At 49.8% G+C, this 18,504-nt stretch overlaps 2 protein-coding genes across 2 annotated transcripts; one reads left to right on the forward strand and one right to left on the reverse strand.

Annotated features, from left to right (window-relative positions):
* Window positions 1-2,105: 2,105 nt before the first annotated feature.
* Window positions 2,106-4,103, forward strand: MIND_00180600 (uncharacterized protein; the record flags this gene model as incomplete). Its single annotated transcript, XM_037358720.1, has 5 exons — window positions 2,106-2,662; window positions 2,713-3,010; window positions 3,072-3,261; window positions 3,321-4,009; window positions 4,065-4,103. 5 exons carry the CDS (start codon window positions 2,106-2,108, stop codon window positions 4,101-4,103), a joined length of 1,773 nt encoding a protein of 590 aa, XP_037223815.1.
* A 706-nt stretch (window positions 4,104-4,809) lies between these two features.
* On the reverse strand, window positions 4,810-5,484 carry MIND_00180700 (uncharacterized protein; the record flags this gene model as incomplete). The annotated part of the gene is made up of 1 exon (XM_037358721.1): window positions 4,810-5,484. The coding sequence occupies one exon, from the start codon at window positions 5,482-5,484 to the stop codon at window positions 4,810-4,812; it is 675 nt and encodes a 224-aa protein (XP_037223816.1).
* Window positions 5,485-18,504: the final 13,020 nt, after the last annotated feature.

Raw genomic sequence — 18,504 nt, forward strand, 5'->3', positions numbered from 1 at the left:
GTTCATGATAACTCATGAGCGGCTCCTGAAATACGCTCCCATAACTCCCTCAACACACTCTGCCGGGCTTCCTCTTCACAATCGACTTGCGGGATACGATTCCACCACGATATCCACGTCTTCTGCGCGGTGTCACAGCGACACGTGATCGTCACACTGTCTTTCGAAAAAGACGATGTTGTGTCTCTTCATCCACACCAGCTGGCGGCTTATGAACCCGATCTGGCGCTTGGAGATATATCTCCCCGTCATAATCAATTGCTGCTGCCCGTGAATTGGGCCGGTAAAGCGTTCCTCGGCTCGCTTTTCGTTTGGATGTGTTAAATGGGCAGAACGAGTTCTGGGAGTCGAGGGAGAGATATACGCGGAATTTGACCTGTTCCAAGTCAACTGGGGGCATTGAATGATGAATCAAAGAAGGTTTTGGTGCGTGTTTGGAGGGGTTGGTGCGTGACGCAAATGGTTTTCGGTCTGTGGGCCTTAAACAGACACAGTACTTGGTGAGTGGTGTTATTCTTTGCTCAGAATTCATTCCGGAGCTCATATTTGCCACCAGGACTTTAGAAAAGCATTTTTATAGTCAGACTACTCACGAGTTGTGAATGCTGTCCTGCTCAGGCGCCAATTGGTGGATTGCCGCTAGCGCAAGGAGCAAGCACGAGATTTAGTCTCGATATCATCTCCTGGGCAAAAAAAACCCTTTCACAATTCTGCCTCAACACCCTCCCGACCCATACATCACTATTCTGCCCCGTCATCGAGCCTTTTCCCCATCCCCTTTTTTCGTCACATCGTGACCTGTCACGTCGTCAAAAGTCGCCACATATCTTTCGAAAGAGCGAACGGCGGTCTCTATCGGGTGTATCTCGCTCCTGAAGATAAACCCATCAAACTATTCAAAATTTCCTGTCCTCCAATTCCGTCGACAAGGGCTTCGTTAATCGCGATTTCGTTTTCACTGCTTCTACCGCCAGAATGGGCCGCGGCTGCCGCCGAAGAGATATTCGGGACTTGTGGAGTGTCTTTCGTGCGAGATATGAAGCCGATGCTGCACGAAGGTCGGTTACAAAGATGGTTTGGGGCACTGGGGGAAGGATGGATTTCGAGGGGGCATTCGATCCGACCACCAACGAACTTTTTCATGATCATTTCAGGCCTTGTGGTCTACGCAGGCCTTTCTCTCACCCTCCATCACCTAAACCCAATGAACTTCATGCACCTTCAGCTGCATCTTGGAGTCTTTCGAAGGAGAATACGCCGGGAGGTGGTAGACGCGCGTTCGAGTCAAAAATGTAAGCAGAAGTGCCCGCACCCAAATTCTGGCCATTAATAGTCAAATACCCAGAACGAAATGGCAGATTAATATTATTGGGCTCTTCGCGCGTGTTTGAGTAGACAACGCATGCGTCTAAGGACATTCACAAATCCACTTGAAATTGGTATATTCTGCCTTGCGTGCCTCTCATGTGGCTCTGATAATCTCCCTAGTAGGACATGACACCGTCGAGCCTCTTAGCAACGAAGTACAATAGTGAGTTGCCAATGACAATAAATCGGCATTCCTGCCTGATGATCCGGAATTGCTTCTTTCATCTTCCCACCATGGGCCCACAAATCTTCGACAATAGTGCTCGTTGTGACTCTTTTCTCGGAGCTGTGGCCCAGATATGCATTCACATGTCCTGATTGTATAGCTGCTGTGGTGATCTTGACTGGCCACAAACGCTGAGCGGAGTGTGCCTCTCTCAAAGAATGAGCTGGCAGCAGTTTCACACGTCAAAGGAGGAAAGCTTGTCTGCAGTATGTATTGATACCTGCCCCCGCCTCAATTGTCTCCCATAACACATCGCTGTTCTTTGTCTCTCGCCTCTTTTTGTTTTCTTCGTCTGATAATTCACAGGACACGCAACTTCTGGCGTTTCCTCTCCAGCCTCATTGTCGTCCAGACTCGTCCTCGCGACGCTCTATTCTTTGGCGCATTCTTCCTCGTCTTTTGTGCTGTTGCAACCCTAATGCGAGAGGTGCGTATTCTTACCACAACAACACAATAGGCTCAAGGGAGTAAAAAAGCCCGTCCCTCCTACGTTCCCCCTCCGGAGCCTGCCATGTCATATCTCCTCCGACTGCCCAACGAACTCCTCGAAGCCATCTTCACATGTGCGGAGTTTGACGATCTCCTATCCCTCATTTCCACCAATCGGCGCATACGGGAGTTCATCTTTGCGACAACGCGCCTCCGGTATCGATTCTACCTCGAGTGCTTTGGGGTCGAGGAGCAACTCCCTGAAGGCCAAGGGACTGCGATCATACCAACCGCGCGTCGCCTGGAGGCCTTACTGGGTCGCGAGCGGCGGTGGCTGAATGTTCAGCCTTTATGTGCGGCGCTACCGAGGCGCTACGGTCCACATCACTACGACGACCATGGGCACTTCCAAGGCGACTCATCACTGAGCGTTTCTGGCTCACGCATCTTCCGTGCATGGGGCAATGGGGCTCCCGATTGGGCTACTCATAGCAAGACTCAACCGATGGACATTATCAGTACCACGTTGTCCAGGCCACAATATCAGTGGAGAGCATATTCCCACATTCGCGCCCGCGTGCACCGCTGGGCTGCGACATATGTGTCAGAGGCAGATGACCTTTTGGTGGTCATGGACTAGTTGCGCTTCTTTCCGAACTCGGGTAGCAGTCATGTCTGACAATTTTCAGTGTCCCGCGGCATCCCCAGTACGACCTGTTCATAGCGAGGATCGCGTTTCTCCAGTTATCGACAGGCCGGTTGCATCCGGCCGCGGCGAAACCTCTCATGCGTCTTGCCCACTACGATGCCAACTTGGCGGGCCTCGAATGGGAACTTCAGGGCAACATACAACAAGCAGGCGGTCTCCTTGCGGTGATTGTCGCCAATCATCAATCCAGACCTGACGATGACGCTTACTGGACTGAGCCCCCGCCATTGCCATTCGTGCTGCGTGTTTTTGACTGGAAGAGCGGAGAACACATCATCGTGGGTGTTTATCTCCTACCTACTTGGGGAAGCTAAATCCATTTTAATTTTTTGATGACAGCGTCCCACATTGTGCTCCTCTCCAGCCATTGCCTTTTTGCGCCAGGACATCCTGCTTGTTGTTGATTCGGTTTTGGATCAGCTTGACCTTCTTCGACTCCCGGCTGTACAGGATCGGCTACCAATGCCGTCTCCCATCATATCCTATGTGCGACGTTCGCTCTCCCCTCTCTCAGGGCGGGAGTGTTCTCGTATGAGTACTACTGCCGCCCCACCGTCACATCGGTCGGCCATGGTATTCCCGCGACAGATGACCTGCGCTTTGCCCCGCAGCACCGTCACTCACTACTCTTTTTCACATCTTATCTGTCTGTTCACTCTGTCCGGCGCCGCCAAGCGTTCATTGTCCATCCGCGCAAGCTTCTGTCGCTCTTCGACGCGGCGGCAACCTCAGGGAACGGCGCTCACTTCTTCGCCCAAGATGAATGGGTGCCCACATGCGCGCGCTGGCTGAACCAGCTCCCTATTGTTGATTTCGAAACGCCACAAATGGCCAATTCGGGGTATCGACTGTCGGGCATCCGCGACCCGGCGGGGGCTCTGGGGCCCCGTCCCCTGGTGATCATCGATGCAAATCCATGGACGGTCGAGCTAGTGAAGCGGGCCGCTCAAGGAACCGCCGAGGAGGCCCGCCGTCATCCCAAAGAGGCTAGACCGATTTGGAGCCAGCTCGGAATTCTCCCGGGAACGCGGGCGGACGGCACGCTCCGCACGGAGAGCGGCGCCATACTCCGGCTCGTGCTCCCCACCACCCCGGTCACGGCACCCAGCACGCTCCACCTGTTCATCAATCCGCCCACACAATCGGACTTGGCCTATGTTGAGATAACAAGAGTGCGGAGGCGGCCCGGGCCGGACCCGACCCCGTATGATTGCCGTTTCGCGCATATCAACAGCGAGAGCGTCATTACTAACGGACCGAGGAATCCGAACGAACCGGTATGTCTAACTCTTCACCCATCGGACCAATAAGAATGTTGACTAGCATATACAGCTTGAGAACAATACGCTTGCACTGATGTATTTTGGCTGACGGAGGCAGCTGGGGAGCACAGAGAGAAGCTCAAGCGGCAGAGTAATGACAGCTACGATTACGGCGATTGCCACGACTGCTACGATAGTTACGACTCTACGAATTTACGACCGCAGTGGCCTTTTCTGCACTCAGAATATAGCCCAATGACAGCTCCTTGTTATGACCAACGCATGTTTGCCTTGCAAGATAAATGAGTAAGTAAATATAGGTTTGGGTGTCAGGCCTAATCGACAAACTTCAAAACACTGCTGGGTCGATTTTAAACGTGCAAATTGTTCTGAACCCGAAGTAATTCTAGAAGAACTTCACACTAGTACTTTATCGTGATCTTCGCATTCGTCGCGCCATCCTTAGTGATGGTCGTGGACAGCCCGTCCGCCGCATCGTCCACATGGCTCCACTGCACGCTCGGGGCCTTCCCGTTCTGGAGCGTTAGATGGATGCCCGAGAAGGCCGTAGACCCCGCCGGATAGTCGCTCTTCGCACTGAGCGTGTATGCCTCGAGCGTCGCAGTCGCCCACGCGAGCTGTTGAAGTATCGGGTAGCGAACCCGAGTCTCACCGGCCGGATCACGTCAGCCGCCGGACCGCCATCACCGACGCCGATGCGTCGGGATTGTTCTACAATATTCTATTGACTCATTAGCTAGAACCTACCAGAAAGATTAGAGTACTATAAGTACTGCTGTATCACTCTACAATAATCATTGGTTTTCCCCTTCTTCCTTCAACACGAGCTGCGTCGCGTTGTTGACGGTCAGCGTCGTGCCGTCAACATTCGTGAAACGCGATTTGTAGCTGTACTTCGCGCCGGAAACCCCAGTAAGCGTCATAGCGCCAGTGAGGGACTTGCCGGCGGAAACGCGTACCGGCGCCGTGTGGAACACGCTCTTGCCGGCGAGGTACCACGATGAGACGGACCAATACGGCCCGCCGCCGGCGGAGCTCGGGCCGTACTGCAGCACCGGCTGGAGGATCCACCCGCCGGCCCCGGGCTCGATTGCGGTGAACAGGAACACGGTCTGCCCGTGCTCAGTCTTTGGCACAGGGGGCACGGTCCAGCTCGCAGTGTAGTTCTTGATCGGAGAGGCGTTCTGGTTGAACCAGCTCGCGTATGTGATCCAGCCCGTTTTGAGTGCGCGCGACTCGAGGAGCGGGGACGGGGCTTCCAGTGTGATGTGCTTGATCGTATTGCCGTTGTCGTCGAGGATGTGGACCGCGTCGCCCACGTGCAGCAGGCTGCCGCTGTCGGGAACGAGGTGGATGTCATCCGGGGATCTCGGGCCACCGGGCGCGAGCACTGTGGTGGTCTCGCGCGGGGCAGCCAAGACAGCGAGGGGGAGTAGAACGCTGATGATGAGGGTGAACACGGAGCGCATTACTGGCAAATAATTCTGTCAGTAATCATCAAGACTAGCAAATATGAACTAACGAAGCTGGAAGGATAAGTTGAAGGAAGAGAGGATGGCTTAAGGTTTCCCCTCTCCCCGTTTTATACTGCCCCGGAAATGGGCATCGCGGAGATCAGGGACGTCGCTAAGCTCGCCAGTGCCGGCTGCTCAAGCTTGCGGTCAGTTGCAGGCCCAAAACCAGAGGGCGCGGCAGGCTGCAAGAGTTGGTTCCGGCTGCGGCGTTTCCCGCCCAAAGATGATAATAGCCCGCTGAAGCCATTTTAGCATTAAAGGAACCGCTTCGGTCGTCCCGGCCCATACTCCGCCACCAACCCGGGACGCCGCAAGTGTCAATTCCCTGTTGACCGGTCGAAGAACGAAGAAAACACCGATATGTCTCGCAGCACTGCCCTGGAGAGCCGGGAGAAGGCCACAGAGAATTTAGCATGAGGGTTTGAAGAGAACGGCGTCTGGCAGTGGTCGTTTGGGTCGACTGTCGGGAGTGTCACGTCATACCTCATTTTGACTTCCTTCATCATCCCCCGACGCCCGACCAACGCCTGTTCGTTACCTAGCTGCTTTTACCTGCAAGGGCTGCTACGAAGAGAGTCATAGGCAAAGGGAGAAGATATATGGAAAGCTGTAACCGTGGCAGCGCAAGTGGGTGTCAATGGGAGGACTCAGGAGTACTCGCATGGCAGAGTGAGGAGGAAGGGGAACCGGTGCGCAACTTCCTTTCCCTCTTCTATGCAGATGGGCTGACGAGAAACATAGGATACAATGCAGAAACTGAAGACAAACGACTTTGTTGCCCATCTTAGAGTACCGACATCGCACCCGCCAACAAGAATACCGCACCATCCACGATCTTTCCAGCCTCCCATATCGCGACTCTCCCCCTACCCATCGCTTTCCCTTCCATGTCTGGCCGCTTTTCCTGCACGCACATCTACCACAGCTATGGCTGCACGATCGACTATTCTGGCTTCGGTATGCCTTCCACACTGACACGCACGCAAATCTTGGAGAGAGAGTCATGCTGGACGGCCGAGGGAACCTCTTGAAGAGATAGAAGCTTAGAAAACCGATAGAAGGCTACATTGTGGGACAAGCATGGAGGGTTGTGAGTGGCTTCGCTCGTTTTTGCGCATGCTGACACCCTTTCATAGACCATTTTACTCTGTCGGCATTTACTTGCTATGTATACTGCTATATACCCCTGCAATGCCACCGTCTTCAAAGCTGTCGCTACCCTGCCCGTTATGTTATCGCCCTCTGCCATGCCGTCTCAATGGAATACCCATGTGTTTGGTGCATATGTGTCCAAGACGAAGATCACCACGATACATGCCACGAAGATACTCACCAACTCCTCAATATGGTTCAGCTCCAGCCGCTGCTGAGGCTGAGATCGCCCTGCTACTTCTCGCAGTAGAATCCTGCTCGCAAAAGTGCAGAAGGACACCAACCCGAAAGGCTCCCGCTGCCCGGTTGCGGAATCCCTAGTCCATGATACCTCACTCTCAGCCCCTGGAAAATAACCCTACGACACCCGCGTTTCACTTACAGGGCTTTGCTCACGCAAACTCGACCGCGGTATACGATTCTATAGACTTCCTTCCTGGTGTCACACGCGCACGTGATGGTCACAAGCTTCCTCGTCAAAGACGACATTGTATCTTTCCATCCACACCGCCTGGCGCTCTACCAACCCTATCTCGTGCTTATGGATATATTCTCCCCACCTAATCAATTGCTGCTGCCCGCGTATTGGGCCCGGAATGCCCTCGTTGACCGGCATTTCGTTTGGAGGACAATGGAGGTGCTTGTCGGCCAGAAGCGATGCTGGCGCACGATGGAGAGGTTGCAGAGAGTTACCAAGCGTTTGAGGGGATTGAAATACGGCTAAGGCTGCACACTGAAGACATTTTCAGGGGGGATGCATGCTGGATATCGAGGAATGTGCGTTCACGGAAGGGTTTCAGGCGGATTCGCGGGGTCGGTTCCTTCATTCTTCTTGCGCGGAGTCATCATGGTGCTCATACTATCTTTCAGCATTCTACACCTCATCTTGCCACGCACTCCCCGCGGAAAACTTTGCTTGACTGGACGTCAAGACGAGATTTGTGTCCAGCTTGTTAATTTCGGGCTCTACCTGGCACTGTCGATTTGTGTCTAGTAATTGAAATGGATTCAATGCAGCGTACATTGTGCCGAAGGCAATTTCTGGAATTCGGGGGATCTGCTCTAACGGTAGACGCGGGGAGTGTAGGGCATGAATTCAGGTTGCGAAGTTAAAGGTATCCAGTGGAGTATTCTCGCTATATTATCCTATTCCTGATACTCCTTCCAGGAGGACATTGCATCGGTGATCGCAGCCAACGCTACGGGAATGTAATGCTATAGACGTTGGATGACAATAAATCGGCACTCGGAACCGCAGATCCGAAATTACTTCTGTCATCTTCCCACTATGGCCCCACAAAGCTACGACAATCACACTTGGGCGTACCGCCGCCATCGCTCTAGCTCTTCGAAGCATCCATACCACCGGCTCTTAGTATACCTCTTTGCGAATGTTGAGTCGGCATGATCACTGGGAGCTGGGCGGGGTGTCGTCTTCTCATGAGGTTCATATGTGGCTGTTCTCACGTCAAACGGCGCAAGTCTATCGGTGCGTCCTGCTCAATTGTCTTTCACCACACACTGGTGTTCTTTGCCGCTCATAGTATCTTCCCTCTTTTTGTCTTGTTAATCTGATGACTCCCAGACACCTCCTTCCCCTGCAACTCGTTATTTTGGACATATCAACACAGACGTAAGTATAGTCGATTAGAAGCAAAGACAATAGGCTGAAGACACTCAAAAGCCTGGCCCTCCTTCGTCTCCTCCGCGGGGTCTACTATGCCAGTATCATATCTTCTCCAGCTACCAAACGAGCTTCTCGAGGCGACCCTGACGCACCTGGATCTCGCCGATCTCTTGTTCCTCCTCGTCACCTGTCGGACGCTGCGGGAGTTCATCTTTTCGACACCACGACTCCAGTATCAATTCTATCTCGAGTGTTTCGGGGTCGGGGAGCCGCCCGCTGGCACTGGTCACGGTCCCGCTGCCGTTCCCGTCTCTCAGCGCCTGGAACGCTTGCTGGAACGTGAACGACGGTGGCTCAACTTGCAACCCCTATCCCGCCGGGAAGGGGCAGAGCTGAAACAGTCGTACAAAATTCGTCGAGATGGACCGATCCACGAAACATCTATGCACATCACGGCCGCTCACATGTTTCGAGTCTGGACCAACAAGTTCGAGGATTGGGCAATAGGCGATGAGGCTAGACCAATGGAGTTCATCAGCACTACATTGGTCTCCCATGACGTTGCTCCCGGAGAGCAGCCTACCGTTGACACGACTCTAATTGGTGATGGGTCTGCCGTTGGGGAGGCACCACTTGAATGGGAGGAATATCCCGACACGCACGTCCTCGTGAACCGTTGGGCTGCGACACACGTATCGGAGAAAGATGACTTGTTGGTTCTCTTGCACTAGTTGCGCTCGTTTTCCTTGCGGATTCCGCTGTCTGACGTCCTTCAGTACCATGTGTCCGCCTGAACACGATGTATTTCAAGCTTCGATTGAGCTTATCCAGTTTTCCACAGGACTTCCGCATCCTGAGGCAGCAGTGCCTTCCTTTCCTTTCCAGGAGTACGAAAGCTATTTGGGAAACACAATGGCTGCTGAAATTCGCGGGGAAATTCAACAAGCAGGCAGCGCTCTTGCTGTAATTGTCGCCGATAACAAGGATGAAGACTCATTGCCTCTTAAGCTGTTCGTCTTGAACTGGAAAAGCGCACAACATCTGATGGTAAGTTATGCTATTGGTACTGATATTTTCGTATTCTGAAGATCTTGCATTACAGCAGCCCGTATTATGTTCGTCTCTTGGCATGGCATTCCTTCGTGAGGATCTCCTGCTTCTGGCAAATGCGTGGAAGGGACGCCTGGACATTTTTAAACTCCCTCAGCAGCAGTCTCAGGGACAGCTACCTCCCACCATCGGAATTTTTGCAACCTTTTCTCTTCCTGTTCTTCACGAGCCAGCATTTATGTTCGATTTCTGCTGCCGCCCCACTCGTGCCCTTACGCCCACTGGTTTCAAAGATGGCAATGCTTTCTTCGAACAGTCCGGCTTCCAACCTAATCACCGTCATTCGCTACTGTTTTTCTCTTCTTGTCTGTCTACCCGATATCGTCCAGCCTACCCGGATACTTACGGATCCGACACATCGGATTCTGATGAGTCCGAGGCTGATTCTGAATGGGATGACTCCGTCCAGCGAGATAATCCAGGTCTCCGACAGGCCTTCATTGTCCATCCTCGCAGGCTTCTGGCGCTCGTCGACGGGGCTGCTGCCCACTCCTCGACACATCAAACACGTCAATTCTCCCCGCAGGAGTGGATACCCACGTCTGCCCGCTGGCTGAATCACTCCCCCCTCGTAGCTCCCGACGAATCACCCTGCATTGTTGATTCGGGGTATCGCATCGCCGGTGTCCGCGACCCGGATTCTAGCGCGCGTTCCTTGGTAGTCATTGACGCCAATCCATGGACCGTCGAGCTCGTAACGCGGGCTGCGCGGGGAACCTCTGCGGAGGCCGCCCAACAGAATAAACCTATCTGGAGCAAGCTTGGGATCCTTCCTGGCACCCAAGCAGATGGTACCCTCCGCACCGAAAGCGGTGCCGTACTCCGCCTTGTGCTCCCCACCACCCCAGTTGATGGCCCCGCTGTATTTAACGCCTTCGTTAGCCCACCCACCCGATCGACAATTGCGTATGTGGAGATATCCCTCCCGCAGGCGTATGATTGCAAGTTTGCACACATCAACAGCGAGAGTATAGTCACTAATGGGAGTTCGGTAAGCCTCTCTCGTGTCCAAATCCAGGTTTCCCTGCCAGTGCTAGTCTAACATTACGTGTTTATAGGACAATTCTGTTGCGTTGTTGTATTTTGGCTGATGACGCGGCGAGTTGTGGTCTATGTTGAGTGATGAACAACAAGATGGATGGTTCAATCACAAGTGCTATGATTGCCATGACTGCTATAATATAGGGCTCCAACTATTTTATTTCTGTTTGTGAAAATTTCAACTGAAATAGAAACACAAACACACTGGGCTGTTTCCACAATTTTTCCCTGTGAAAAAGTTAGGTAAAAAATTTGAGATTTTTGAATAAATCTTTTCTAAGTAAAAATTTGAACTTTGTTTGGCAACTTTCGCCTGGAAAATGTGAGAAAAAAGACTTCAAGTTTTTTACCTGATTTTTACCAAGAAAAATGTTAGACTATATATATGTAGAAAAAACTAGGACAAAATTTTTAAGTTTTTCCTAAGAAAAAATTAGAAGAAAATTCAAGATGTTTTTCAAGATTTTTGCTGGGAAAATGTTTCAAATTTTTTATCAGCAAAAATTGTTGCACAAATGACAAGTTGTTTTCTTAATTTTTTGCAAGCAAAAACTTGAAGTTTTTGTCCTAGTTTTTTCTCTCTATATATAGTCTGACATTTTCTCAGTAATAATTAGGTAAAGAACTTCAAGTTTTTTTTTCTGGCATTTTTCAGGCAAAAATTGTCAAACAAAGTTCAAATTTTGACTTGAAAAAAATTTATCCAAAAATTTGAAATTTTTTACCTAACTTTTCACAGAGCAAAATTGTGGAAACAGCCCAGTGATACAAACAATAAATGTTTAAAACTATTTATAAATGGTTCTTCTGGTGATCGATCAGACACAAATTGAGTAGTTTGTTCTCAAGTTGTTCCACATATCTTATCTATCTTTATGATCTAGTGTATATTCACAAAGAGAAACATAATCACTTGAGTTGTAATAGCTTTTTCAATCTACAGCCGTTTGCATAATTTCGTGAAAATGTCAAAAAAAATTCGCGCGCACGTGCCTGATGGCCGGCGACGGCGCGGCGGCGAAGGCGGCTGCTGGCCCATCTGTTAAGCTCAATTGCCATGGTCAACCATAAACTCTCTTCTCTTCAATGGCTCCCCCCATCTCAGACGACCTGAAGTGTCGTATACTCGACTGGTATCTCGGTGACGCGCTTACGATGGAGATGATTGCGGAACGAGGGAATGTTTCTGTTGGGCTGGTGTCAAAAGTCGTGTCGCGGTTCTATGAGACAGGGATGGTTAAGAATGTGTTCGCTGGCCGTCGTGGGGCACGGCCAACCCTTAATGCAGATGATTTCCAGTTTCTCCATGCCTTGCTTGTGGCCAACCCCAACTTCTTCCTCGATGAGCTACAAACAAAGCTTGCAGCAGTTCGGAACGTCCACATCTCTCTTGCAACGCTCAGTCGTGCCCTCATTTCCCACCAACTAACCCGAAAGAAGCTTTCCAAGCATGCAGCGGAACGGGATGAAGGGTTACGAGCAGCGTGGGAGATGGAGATGGCGCAGTATACAAACCCCGACCTCTTTGTGGCTCTTGATGAGAGCGCAGTCGACAACAAAACGGTCCAGCGGAGCTATGGTCGCTCTCCCATTGGCACTCCCGCAGTGCATCGCGCAACTTTCATTCGTGGCATCCGATATTCCGTATTACCGGCACTTACAATCAATGGGATTGTCGCACTCGACATTTTTGAGGGCTCGGTCACAAAGGAGAGGTTCTTGGAGTTCCTGGATACCCAAGTGGTGCGTTCTTACCTGCCTATAGCTATTAACTTACTGACTGGAACCAGGCACCAATTCTCAATCCATTCCCATCGCCCCGGAGCATTGTTCTTTTAGATAACTGTACCATCCACCACGATGAGACAGTTCGGGCTCTAATCGAAGATGAATGTGGTAGGCAACTCTTCGACCTCAGCATACCTTCTATTTACACATATCAGGTGCTCGACTGATTTATCTCCCTCCATACTCCCCCGACTTCAACCCTATTGAGGAGGCATTCTCAAGCATCAAGGCATTTTTACGTCGGAATGAAGCAAGGTTCACCGAGCCTAACATGCTTCCTTGGCTTATCACTGAGGCTGCAACATATATAACTCCGGAGATGGCAAGAGGGTGGTTTGCAGATTGTGGGTACTATCCTAGCTAGTCAAGAAAATATCATTGGTATTCGTCAATCTACAGCTTTAGATATCTAGTTTCGTGGTTTTGTAATATGATTCTATTCAAAATTCAATGCGACGACGAGTGCGCTTTCCGCACATTTTATCATTCCAGCGCTGGGCATAAGAACGAAGCTGGAAGACCATCCCCTCCGACAGCCCTGTGATTTCTTGAAGTCGTTGTTCAGTCATCCTTGCATCCACCAGGCCTTCCGGACTAAAATCACGCTCTCGCAACGCATCTGTGACACGATCGATGGTATCCTGCGCGACTCCTCGTGCCAAGCGAAAACCTTCCATAAAGGCATCGAGCTCGTCATGAACAGCTGGAGGAGGAGATGAGCGAGGGAGATCTTCGACGTTCTCGGGAGTGGATGTAGTGGTTGTCGTGGTTTTCGGCGCTGAGAATTGTGCAAGAGTGGTGGTGGCTACAGCAAGGAGGGCTGCCTGCATAGCGTCACTGGTATTTGCTGGTGCAGCTTCTCGTACCAGTCCGGGACCGGAGCGTCCACGGGGTTTTGGAGCGGGGCGGGACAGCATGCCAGTGCCGGGCGTGTTTGTAAGCTTCCATGATTCAAGGAGTGCAGCGGGCGGAGCATCAACGGTAGCAGAGTGAGCAAGCTGTAAAGCAATTAGCAAAGAATAGAACTTGAATCGCGAATAGGAACATACGCAAGCTTGGCCCCAGCTTTTGCCACGGAACCGATCAATTGTATGGTGAACGAAGTCGCTGTCGATGAAACAGGCGCCATGAGTTTCGCAGGGATGCTTGGCGCGAATGTCTTTGACAGTGTTGGTGAGTTCAAGGTCGTCATGCGAGTAATTGCTAATATTTGGAACCTAGAATGTATGAAAACAAAACCTTGAACACAAGACGGCGGAGCACAATACCTGGGTTCCGAACATGATCTCATTGTCGATCCCCGGCGAAAGAGGCTAGAAAAGAGTGAGACAGAGCTTCAGTAAAACAGGCAACAGTCATACCCGTTTCGGACGGCGCCGGAATTTCTCCATTTCATCTAGATTGAACGTTGCATTGACGGTGTTCAGAGTCTTCGACTTTCCAACTGCCGCTTTGAGTTGGTGTATCATCGCATTCCAATTGTTGGATGTACTGATCTCGGGCGCTTTCCTGACTCCGCCGCTGAATAACAGATAAGGAAAACGGGACAAACAAGGGAGGATAACGCACGCGAGGCCAGTCCAGTAAAGTGTGAATGGTGGGCCAGACTCCGTCACAGTGTATATGTTGTTGCGGTCGTGTGGAGCGAGAGCAAACTCAATGAACTCGGCGCGAGACATGGAGATGACATCTGCTGCTGGGGTCGGAAACTTCTGGTCCCGCAGCTTTGCCTTGGGAGCTTGACCTCGTCGAAGGCTGGGCTCCAACTCCTTCCATTGAACGGTCGAGTTAACAAACAGAGGAACATAGGCTATGAATCGGATGATACTAGTCTATATAGAGAATGGGGACAATACAGACCTTCCTTGACTGGTGCAGCTTCTAGTGTGTTCGGTTCAGGCTGGCGAATGTTATTTGCAGGAGCTGAAAGCGCTATTAGACTGGCAAGCACAGAAAACACATCCAACATACCGACAGGCATTGCCATCGGGTTCAAAGTTGGGGCAGCGCCAGCCTGGAGGTTTGCTGGCATGTTCATGAACTGCCCCGTAAGGTAGTCATAGTACGGCCGACCATGCCCAAAGGTTGGCGCAACGACAAGCTCGTGGAATGCAGTGCCTTGCTGGAGGTTGTTGGGTTGATGCCAAGTCCGAGGCGCATCGAAAGCGGGTGGGGAATCACGAGGGGGGGACGAAGGAGGGAGGTCTGAATCACTCATGGTAGGCTCTAGCCAGTAGCGCTCGTCAATGGGATGGTCTTTTATACAGAGAGACTCACAATGTGTTGCCAGCACACTCATTGTCGCATTTGTTGCCCAAGCCACCAGCGGGGATGTCGGGAACGCTCAGGGCTGGCGGGGCTGCGCGACTGGGGAGGGCATAAGCTCAGATGTCTCCATGGGTGCAAGAGCTAAAGTGAGAGGTGTTGCCGCACCTGCCGTCGCCCGGCGATCAGGCACGTGCATCCAAACAAAATTTGACATTTTCACGAAATTATGCAAACGGCTGTAATTCAAGCATCAAAGTGAACTTCCTGTTGATTATATTACCAAATCAGAAAACCTGAAATTTTATTAAGTAGTAAAAAGATATAATTTGAACTTGGTAGATATGAAATGTGATTTTTAAGAGAGTGTCAAAGTGTTTCTAAAGCCTAGAAATGCTTGAACTGTACTGCTAATATTGGTTTCAGTCTGCTATACTGTAGTAATTATATCACTTGTGGTCTAATTACTACAGTAAGTGGAAACCATTTGAACTATTTATTTACATTTGATTACATTTGATTTCTGTTTGCCCAAGTTCACAAATAAAATGGTTATTTAAATGTTTATTACAATGTATACATATTTACAAATAGAAAATTTACAAAGGGAAAAGGTTGGAGCCCTACTATGATAGTTAACTTCAACATAGTTACAACTTAGGGCTGGTTCGGTAACAAGAAACCAGCCCCGTTTCTCGTGCGTCAAACAAGAAACACGGTTTCTCATGGTTTCTCGCTGTCACGCTGTGCCGAGGCAAGCTCAGCGTGACTTCCTTTTTGGGCGCTGGCTCTTAATCTCTCCCTCCCTGAGTTCTAGATAGCCTGTAAACGACTTAGTGTAGAATTTTAACTAGAACTGACACTCGGAAATTACTTGGCATTGATAGATTGGGCACGATCTCATCTGTCACAGTAATTATGGTTCTTCCTGACCCGAGACGAGCACAGGCACTTGCTGCCCTCCTTGCAGCCCACCTCCTGCAGCTCTTGCTGTATCTCTTCTTGCTAGTTCAAGATACACTACGTGCAGAGCCTATTCCATACCATACATCAGCTCTGTCTGGTCAAGCATGGGTAGATGAGTTATACAATAGCGCTCATCCAGACCGTATTCTCTCCGAGCTGGGCGTGCAGCGCCATATATTCAACATACTGATTGCTAAGCTTCATTGGCTTGGCTACTCTGCATCACGTCACGTATCCCTTGAGGAGAAACTTGCAATTTTCTTATACTCATGTGTTACAGGGCTATCAGTCCGCCACATCGGGGAACGATTCCAACAGTCAAATGAGACGATCAGCCTGTATGAACTCTGACATGTCTATATTTTGTCTCTTCTAACATTCAATTAGTTATTTTTGCGAAATTCTGACAGCTTTTTTAGGACCGGATTTCTATAACCGTTACGTTCACCTACCAACTGCAACAACACCTCTCCCTTGTATATTCTCCACCAATCCCAAATTCTCCCCTTTCTTTTACAATGCCCTTGGTGCCATTGATGGAAGTCATATTCCTTCATGGCCATCAAAGGAGCAGCGTCAGTTCCATCGTGACCGCAACGGACAAGTCTCACAGAACATTCCCTGTTGCTGTTCATTTGATATGCGATTCCAGTATGCAGTCACCGGATACGATGGCTCTGCTGCAGACGCAACGATGTTTGCCCAGTCTCGTATGGAAGATTTCATGTTACACTTTCTAGGCTGATCACTGATGACAGTGGCACATTTGATCCCATCATCAATTTCTGATGATATCATCAACCTCTACCACATCACACCAACCAACCCCAAACGAAGGCTAGCACAGCCTTACCATATTGGGTTAGATGATATCATCCATCAATCCATCAATGACTCAGACTGAGTCATATCAATCCGAGTCAGAGTGAGTCATGACGTGAGTCAGGGTGAGTCGGTATGAGTCAGAGTGAGTCAGTATTAGTCAGCCTGGAATTAGTATATAAGTAGGACGCTGGTGGCCTTCTGCCCCCAGCGCTTTTATTCTCTTTTCCCTCCTACCTCTTGGGAAATAGTCATCCGGTTGTATCATACCTATCAATACGACTTGATCTCATCATCAACCACTACGAAGTTAGATCATTTGATCATCCATTAAGTTGGCCCATCATCTGATCTGGCTTTGTTTGTGACATAATAAAAGCGCTACTCTCCATACCTCGTACCAAACCTCTACCAACAACTATCCCCTATAACACCACTATCTACCATGACTATGAAAGTCATTCTCGCATCTACTCCCCCCTTCTTCGATGGAGTTCCAATTATGTGGAACAACTTCTACGACAGTCTAACAACCTATATTGCTGCATACAGCGAGGAACTTGACACAGAGAAGAAAAAGATTTTCTTTACTGTCTCATTCCTGAGAAAGGCTGATGGATCTACCTGTGTGGCAGCTGACTGGGTACGTAACTGGAAGAAACGCACACTCAACTCTGATAGTACTCTCCGCGCATCCTATACCTTTACCGAACTCATTCAGGAGCTTGAATCTGCATTTGGAGACAAGAACCTCACACAGATTGCTCACTTGAAACTCACAAGCAGCCATCAAGGGCGCTTGACACTTGTTGAGTTCCTCCAGCAGTTCGAGATTCAAGCAGAACAGGCTGGTTACTCTCCTCACGTTGAGGACACTACCTATGATGCCTTTCTGATTGAACTCTTGGAGACCAATGTGAATGAGGAGATTACAAGTCAGATCTATGTTGGTGGTAATCCTCTTCCAACCACTTACAAGTCTTTCAAGGACCGTCTCTTGCAGATAGATGGAAATCTGCAGAGAGGTAAACTTCGGAATAATAACAAGAATTCAACAACTGGATTCCATAAGCTCAGAGTCTTGCAACCTACCCCTCGACTGTTTGCACCTACCCCTGCTACTATACAACACTCGACTCCCAAGACTCTGAAGCCTGTTCAGGACCAGGTTGTACCAATGGATGTAGACAAGCAAGGTCAGATGAGAAGACCTGTGACTTGTTTCAATTGTGGCAAGATAGGCCACATCAGTAGGAATTGCAACGAGCTTCGACGCACTGGTCTGAATTTGCGGGCTTTGTATGCCCAGATTGACCAGTTGGATACTAATAGTGATATTTTGCAGAATTTAGCAGCTAAACTTCGTGAACGGGGTTTTTGAAGCGCTCAGTGCCTAAGGCCGAGGTTACTGAGCATAGGTTTGGAAGATACACAGCACTTCAACAGTTACAGGATACAGATATTGTTGATGAACAGGTTAGTGAATCAAAGAATGATTTTTCTAAAACAGGTATCTCCAAAGTAAGGTCTCGGAAAGCAAGAATTCGAGTCCCTAAGGCCAATTTCAGACAGCATGAACCAATAAATCCTGAAGCTAAAAAGGGGAGTGCAGCTCCGATGGCTCAATCCTTGGATAAGGAGGAAGCGCCAATACCATTATACAAACACACAAGAACTCCCAATACCATCCGTATCCGTGAAGCAATACGTAAGCAGATGCAACCAAAGCCAAAACCCGATACTCTTACTCAAGAACTGAAGCGGTTCTATAAGGAAAGGAAGCAACATGAGTTCATGCTTCCAATATCCTTAACTACACTTGACACCAATACTACTCGCTCAGTCAATGCCTTACTGGACTGTGGATGCAACTCTACTTGCATTGATAGAGAGTATGCCAAGGCACAGAAGCTTGAGCTGAAGGAATTAGCAGTTCATATTCTTCCCAAGAATGCTGATGGAACCATAAATGCTCATGGAAAGATCACTCACTATGTTGATCTACAGATGAGAATAGGTTCTCACCAAGAAGTGCAAAGGTTCTTGGTGACTGGCTTAGGGAAGGCACGGGTATTTATTGGCTATGATTGGTTGTTAAAACATAATCCAACGGTCGATTGGCGTCGCAGCACAAGGTCACATTTACTGGTTGTCCGGCAGAATGCAATATGACTGGAACAGAATATGGCACAGGATGTGATGAC

The sequence above is a fragment of the Mycena indigotica genome (genome assembly GCF_014461135.1).
Source record: "Mycena indigotica strain 171206Taipei chromosome Unknown Mind.scaff0002, whole genome shotgun sequence".
In the NCBI taxonomy this organism is placed as follows: Eukaryota; Fungi; Basidiomycota; class Agaricomycetes; order Agaricales; family Mycenaceae; genus Mycena; species Mycena indigotica.